This window comes from Morone saxatilis, unplaced genomic scaffold, assembly GCF_004916995.1.
Source record: "Morone saxatilis isolate NCDOM2014 unplaced genomic scaffold, NCSU_SB_2.0 Contig1, whole genome shotgun sequence".
Taxonomy (NCBI): domain Eukaryota; kingdom Metazoa; phylum Chordata; class Actinopteri; family Moronidae; genus Morone; species Morone saxatilis.
In genome coordinates this window covers 13,343,282-13,350,755 of record NW_023339651.1, presented here as the reverse complement: position 1 = coordinate 13,350,755, position 7,474 = coordinate 13,343,282, and the positions used below count along the sequence as shown (strand labels likewise).

The window sequence follows — 7,474 nt, the reverse complement described above, 5'->3', positions numbered from 1 at the left end:
GTGTGTGTGTGTGAGAGAGAGGGGTACTGCCTACTTTACTGGCACCTGATGCATGCACATCAAATCCACTTCACTCACAGCAATCAACAGATGTATATGAATGAATGTAATCAGTCACGCCATCACACATTGGCCTCCATGCACTCAGCTCCTTCCAGCAGCCGAATATACAGCCGTTAAGTCTGTGCGTAAATGCACTGTGCGCCATTTGTCTGCCATTTTAAACTTTATTATTATAATAATTATTTTTTGTCATATCATCCTGGATCGGGGTCGGTGATGTACCGCCATCAGCAACCGCGTTGCCCTCTCGCTGCGTCCTCGTCAGTTCGCGCTGGCTCCGGCGATGTTGCCTAGTTTTTTGGTTGCGTGGAAACTAAAAAGGCTGCACCGAGCGAGCCCTGAACTGTAGGAGCATTTCCACCAGTGGCGCTTCGTGTTAGCCGGAGCGGCTCTCAGCGCAAGTTTAACGAGCTGCAAGAGGACCTGGTGGAAGCGAACCAAAACACTGATCGAACAGCCTTTTCGGGAGCGCTGTGATCTGCCGGACCAGCGTTATTGTTGGGCACTTGCTGAGAAACACACACCATGAAAAGGAGAGGGAAAGCGGCAAAGACGTGAGTGTTGCTGATCATAACGCGTGTTTTTTTTGTGTGACATATTTTTAATCCATAAAAGAGCAACTGTTTTTTTTTTAATGTGATTAACGCTGGGAACAAGCACTGGATGGTGGTGACTAAAACAGGATGAAAGAGAAACTTAATAAGGGTATGGGTTCCCTCAAGGCATCGCCTTTATCTCCTGTTCTTTTAACGTTAGTTCATTTTCTGCAGATGCTTAGGAGTAGAATTTAAATTTGAGCAGAAACTGATACTTACCCCACTGTTAGGCTTTAATTTTGCATCTTAAATGTCCTCCGCCTGTGTTGTAATTAATGGGAATTAGAGTAATGAGATCAGTGTTGCTTTAATATTGAAGTTTGTGTTGAGGATATGAATATTGTAGTTAATTCTTGGAGTGATTTTTAAACTGATGCTACAGTGGCTATGAGATCAAACCCTTCTCTAACAGGCTGTACATTAAATGCCGATAGACAAGCAAAAGGTTTGACTGCCCTTCTGTAACAGTGTGTTTACGGATATTGCTCTCTAGGTCCTTAACGAGATTATTCTACTGGGGGAGACAGTGGGAAAGGTACAGTGGAAATATGCCATGCGCAGTGTTGTGCTCTAATGAATAAAAAGAGCATATGTAGTAATCGAGATTGGCATTGAGTGAGGGATCAGGAGTGGATAGAGCTAAAAGCACTGAAATATGATTACAGCTGGATTAAAAGCCTCTGTTTCAAGTTAAAGATGTTAAGGATACTTTATTTTCCTGTTTCCTTTTTCTGCCTCCCTCCTCCCATTGATAACTAGAAACCAGCAGCTTATTTGCCATTCATGCAGCTGTGATGTGATGCAAAGAAGAGGAAGAGGGTCAGATTCATGCATGAAAAAATACTATGTCACTAAATATATTAACATAATGAATTTGCATTGCATTTTAATGCCTCTCCTGTTTGGGTTTGAGTCCAAATTGCTGCTCCTCAAATAATTGGTCCCAGAGACAGCAGTGAATTTATGAAGTGGAAGACTGACCTTTGGTTGCAAAAGCGCTGTATTTATTGTGTAAATTAAAAGCAGGAGAGTTATTTAAGTAGGCAATGACTTTAGGAACACTGACGAAGACTTCACCTGATTTAGAGGCCAGTTGATTTATTGCATTTTCAGTATGTGGCTGTGGGATGGGTTGTTACAAGCAAAATTTGTCTTTTTTTAGCAAATGATATCCTTGAGAAGCATAATGGATGAAAATCTTTTTTATACTGGTGCCCCACCCTGCGACTCATTAGGTTTACACCCTCTCTTGTTTATCTCACCCACAGGCGACAAGTCTCTCCCCCCTCTCCCTTTTATTCTTTCACTGCCAGCTGTCCTCATCAGCTGTCCTTTTGACTCACTAACATTTGCCCCCTTTCCTCAATATCTCATTAGTGTCACACACTGATCTCTGTGTTGTTATTGTAATGCTACCCTTCTCCTTAAATCCTCATTATATCATTCTTTCTCTCACAACCCTGTGCCGGTGTGTCCAATTTCCCTCCTTGCCCACATGCTTTCTCCTCCTCCGTCACCAGCCTTTGACTTCTGCTCCCCTATTATCTCTCAGCAAAATACCAGGCTGGCATGCTATGTGACAGGAAAAGTATAGCCTTTACAGGAGCATAATGTTACCCATTTAGTTTAGGCAAGACTTTTTATTTCCTTGGGTGTTCAGCTGCATCTGTCATGCTATTTTATGTTCTCATACACCCTGCTGACACTAAGTGCAGAGGGAAATCCTTTGGAAGTTGCTTTGCCTCAATGAGGATGTCTGGATAAACATCTCATGTCTGAGGGAGGCAAACTCCAGCAGTCAGAGCTTCTTAATAGCAGAGGCTTCATCCGTGCTTTGCTCCGGTGCATCAGCCTCCATCTCCCCCAATGGCTCATTATTTGGGTTGTCTGGCAGGCCTTTCTTAAACTGGTGTAACTCAATGAGTGTTATTAGCTGTGTCTCGTAGACAAATCATCTGTCCCCCTCACACACACATACACACCACCATTGCCACAACACTCTGTTCTCTATCCCCCAACGTCATGTGATACTTAGAAGTACTTAGAGATCGATTTCATTTTTTAATCTTGGTAAGTGGATCTTGCCGAGTCTCCAGCCATTTTGAAGAAATTAAGAAGTCTGGTTGAACTCTGTGGTTCCTTTTTGTCTCTAAAAGGACAGGCTATCACATTGTCTGTTTTGTTGGCCTTGGTGCTGTTTATAGCATTAACATTTACCCCAGCAAAAGGATTCGGTGGCCAACACTGATGCTACACTGACTTAAGGAGTTTTTCCTTAAGAGGATTAGTAACAAGATAGGAGGTAGCCCTGATCAGCTATTAATGAAGTGTGTTAGGGTGGGTAGACCTGCCATTTTCAAAGGCTTACATACAAAATATAAAGTGTAATTTACAGACAAGCTTTTACCTCTGTGTTACTTGCACTTCTGAGTAAATGATCTTATGTACTAGCGACTGCAAACACCAAGCAAGGGAAGTTTTATGGGTCACTTTTACTAAAATTGTTGCACCAGAATTGCAGCTATGGTTTTAGAAATAGCTGGAAATATATATATATAGATATAGATATATATAATTACATGAAAAATCTAGTTGGTTTTATGTTTTGTTTGGAACATTTTGTTCCTCATGGTGTCACATCACTATGTTAATGGCAGTCTCTGTGTACTGAAATAGCCCTGCATCGCAGGGATGTCAATTATAAAAGAGGCACAGTGACACCAAAGGATTTTCAGAGCTTGTTTATTGTGCTGGTATGAAGGGAATGTTTGATTCTTAGACTTTCCTGGAAACACAGCAGAAGTGCTGGCCACCAACATGCTGAAATGAGCATCCAGCATTCACACTGTGTTCTCACTGCAATTAGACAAGCTACTGTACCCCTCTTTTCTGCAGTAAATAACACTGTGAACATTGTTAATCACCCATTTCTCATGAGAAAAATATTTCACAGTACTATCTGCACTTCTCTTTTTTCAAAGGGTAGTCTTCTCAACACTGCTAATGTGACTTTCTGTTGTTTTTATGTCATAGGTTCAATAGCTACTGGGGAGGTTGATGTGGATTTCAGGTCCTGCACCCAGGTGGTCCTTCCTGGAGCATGCCCGTATCCCACGATGTCCCTACTTGCGGACTTGCTTCTGCGCCACTCAGTGGTTATGTGTTTGCTGTTGCACAGCCTGGTGCTAATGACCTTCTGCTTCCACCATGCTGCCACCAGTTGCTCTAAGAGCTGCTACTGCTCTGAGAGTGAGAGCGGCGGCAAGACGGTGCGCTGCAGCAATCTGCAGCTTACAGAGATCCCCCAGGATATCCCCAATGACACACGACGTGTCTACCTGGACTTCAACCTTTTCACTACAATCCCAACCAATGCTTTTGCGGGTTTGCCCCACCTAGTTGAACTGGATCTATCACATAATGAACTGAGTCAGTTAGAACCAGGAGCATTCAAAGGCCTGGGCTCCTCACTACAGTTCCTAGACCTTTCTTCGAACAAGTTAGCAAAGTTTAACCCTGAGGCCTTCGAGGGACTACGGGCTCGCGCCAACCTAACAAACAATCCATGGCATTGCGATTGCAGCTTGCAGATGGCCATGCCCCGCGTGGACCTAGAGCCTGCATCGCTGACAGGCATTGTGTGCCAGACTTCAGAGCCTGAGGAGATAGGCGTTCAAGGACTTGCCTTCCTGTTGGCACCGGACATAGACCTATGTGTGGTGATGAAGAGGACTACAGATGTGGCCATGCTGGTTGTCATGTTCGGCTGGTTCACCATGGTCATCTCCTACCTGGTCTACTATGTTAGGGCTAATCAGGAGGATGCCCGCAGACACCTGGAGTATCTCAAGTCATTGCCCAGCAAACAGGGCAAGTCAGAGGAGTCTTCCACCATTAGTACTGTGGTATAGGGCTGATGGAGCTACACGTGGGACTTGAAGTGGTAGCCAACCTACAACCTGCAATTACATGGTCGTCATCAGTCTCAGATGGTTTTTCCCGGCTGTTGTCATTGATCCAAGGTGGGCAACAAGACATGTGCCTGCACAAGCAAACCAGACCAACTTAGCCCAGATGAATAATTTATCTTTCAGCAACCCATAAGGAGTTTGGCTGAGCTGATGGTCTGGTCTGTACATTAAGGGAAAAAAAGAATGAATGTTTCTGGTGAACTCCAAATATAGGATACAAATGGGATTTATCCAGTGGTGCATGCACATTGATGTGCCTGGCTCATACACAGACAATTCAGGAGGCAACATCAGACAGTGATATAAACGATGGAAAAGGCTACACTAAAATGAGGAACTCCATGTACAACTGTTTTGCATTCAAACCCTTACGGTAATCACCGGTATATTACAAGTAAAATTACGTTTTCCATTTAAATTGTTGTTTTTGGGGTTTCTCTTACTAAACTAAGTCAACTGTCTCATAATAGATGAAGAAATACATATTTTAGAATCTGAATCAGTCTTTAGCAAACGCATATTCAGCTCATTGTGCTGATGCATCAGATTGCTGTGTGATGAAGTACTCATCAGTTATTCTTTGATGTGATAGAAGTTACTGTACCAGAGCTCCAGATTGATGAAAACTACAAACCACCAAGCTGCCTCTGCATGTTAAGGGAACAGTAACAGGAAACACCTGCTAGCTCACCCACATAACCAGTGAGATTCTAATGATATGACAAGAAATGTTCCACATAGCACAGCAATATCCTGCACTGCACATAAAAACAGTATTATTTTTCATTTAGTTTGCCCTTTTACCAATGTGTTTGTACAATGGTTTGTTGGGAGGTAACCACAACTTGTCACTCAGGGGAGATTTGACTATTAGGATAATACTGTTAGCTACCCGATGAAAACAAAATTTACAAAGGCATGGCATTCAAGAAACACATTGCAGCTCTGGAATGACTCCTCAGCACAATATGCTAATGTTGACATGCCAGTCTCCAGTCACAAGCCAATAACTGTGCACGCAATACCATCTAATTGTCAGAAAAGGTTGGTTTAAGTGGCAGAGAATTATAGGTTACTGCAGTTCAGCTGTCATGTAATAGAAGAAGTGAGAGAGAAAGAGAAAGAGAGAGACTTCTTCTCTATCTAAACAGGGACAAGTTTTTCATATTCTGGTAGGAAAAGCCCTTCAGCAAGCACTCATTACTCTCTCCTCTTCACCCAGAGTAATTAAGGGAACACAGTCCTTCATGATCACACCTGGTTATCTAGACAGAGCCTCTTCCTCTGTGCTGTTTTTCATTTTCTGTCATGCCTTTAATAAGCACCCAGGGTGCCTCTGGGAGCCATATTGTCTGATGTGGTCACTCCCATGAGTTTTCCAAATAACATTTATGGGGCCATGACCTGCTGATACATTTGAAAGAGATGCCAGGGTTGTGAATCTCCTATTTCACCAGACTGTGGCAAAGAGGAAGGTGCATTTGTGTCTCTTCTGATCGAATGGTCAATACAACTGAGACCACAAAAAGGAAAATGTATCTGAGTGGAGACATAATTTAATCCATATCAGACTGTGCTCTCTAAGATGTGTTTGTCTTCTCCACAGAGCAAGGTAAGAATAACCCAGTGGAGTCTTGAATAATCAAATTTGATGTTTGAGATGTGGGAAATGGTTTGTCAACAAGGATTTCCCTGTGTCAGAGACACAAATGCCTCTAGAGCAGAGCAAGACCAATGAATGATTTATGGTGACCATAAAAACACTTGCTGAAAGTCTGGGAAGGCACCCATCATCTTGTGCGACCCAGTTCTTGAGGAGAAATGAAGGGAGAATGCCACAGGGGATCAGCTGCCCTCTCTACTGCCTGACTTACCCTTGCTTGGGTAAAGCACTTTCCAAATGCCTTTTGGCTGCTCGGTAAGGGTCCAGAGCGCTCACAGGGGCTGCCAAAGTCACTTCCACTTCATCCTCAAACTGCCTCTTTCCCAAAAGCAGCACTCAGTCTTTGAAGAATTGGTTTGACATCTTGGGGAATACGCTTATTCGCTTTCTTGCAGAGGGTTGGGCGAGATGATTAATACCACTCTCCGATATGTAAATATGTAGCTACAGTCAGAGGAGGATTAGCAAAATTTAGCATGAGGACTGGAAACAAGAGAAAGCAGTTTGCCTGACTCTGCCCGTAGGTAACAAACCTGCATGCCTATAAGCCCCTAATTAACATGTCATATTGTGTTTGTTTAAAAGTTTAAAAACTACAAATCATCTTTTAATGGAGGTTATGTGCCAGATTATTTTTTTGGCGACTGAACCAGCAGGGACTCTAGGAAGTTAGTTAAATAGTTAACTTAAGTGCTGGTAGGTGGATTTTGCTACCTTTCAATAGAGTTAGGCTATTTTCCCTGTTTGCAGTCTTTATTCTAAGCTAAACAAACCCACTGCTAACTGTAGCTTCTTATTTAGCATACAGACATTAGAGTGGTATCAATTTTGCCAAAATTTCCCAAAAGGATGAACTATTTCTTTAAGAAAACCAGAAGAAACATGTAACAAATAGCTTTAAAAGTACAAATTCACAAGTGGTTGTTTGTGTTAGACATTGTTCTTTTTTTGCGTCTTTTTCTTTTTTGTTATCCCTACTCGTTTACCAGTGCCCATGCTACACAGTTTCTATTAACAGGCTGAGTTTGTTTTACAGAAAACAATGATATTGATCTTGACAGAGTTAATCTTAAGGAAGCCCAGGTACAGCCTCCCATGACGAGCAGGAGGTTCAACAGTACTGAAAAATAGATGGTAAGCCTCCCTCTCTGACATTTCCTGCCAAACACACACACACACAC

General features: G+C 42.6%; 1 protein-coding gene across 1 annotated transcript; it reads left to right on the top strand.

Annotated features, from left to right (window-relative positions):
• The first annotated feature begins 168 nt into the window (after positions 1 to 168).
• On the top strand, positions 169 to 5,008 carry lrrc3ca (leucine rich repeat containing 3Ca). Its single transcript, XM_035667055.1, has 2 exons — positions 169 to 617; positions 3,693 to 5,008. Exon 2 carries the CDS (start codon positions 3,776 to 3,778, stop codon positions 4,568 to 4,570), a length of 795 nt encoding a protein of 264 aa, XP_035522948.1. The 5' UTR covers positions 169 to 617; positions 3,693 to 3,775; the 3' UTR covers positions 4,571 to 5,008.
• The last annotated feature ends 2,466 nt before the right edge of the window (positions 5,009 to 7,474 follow it).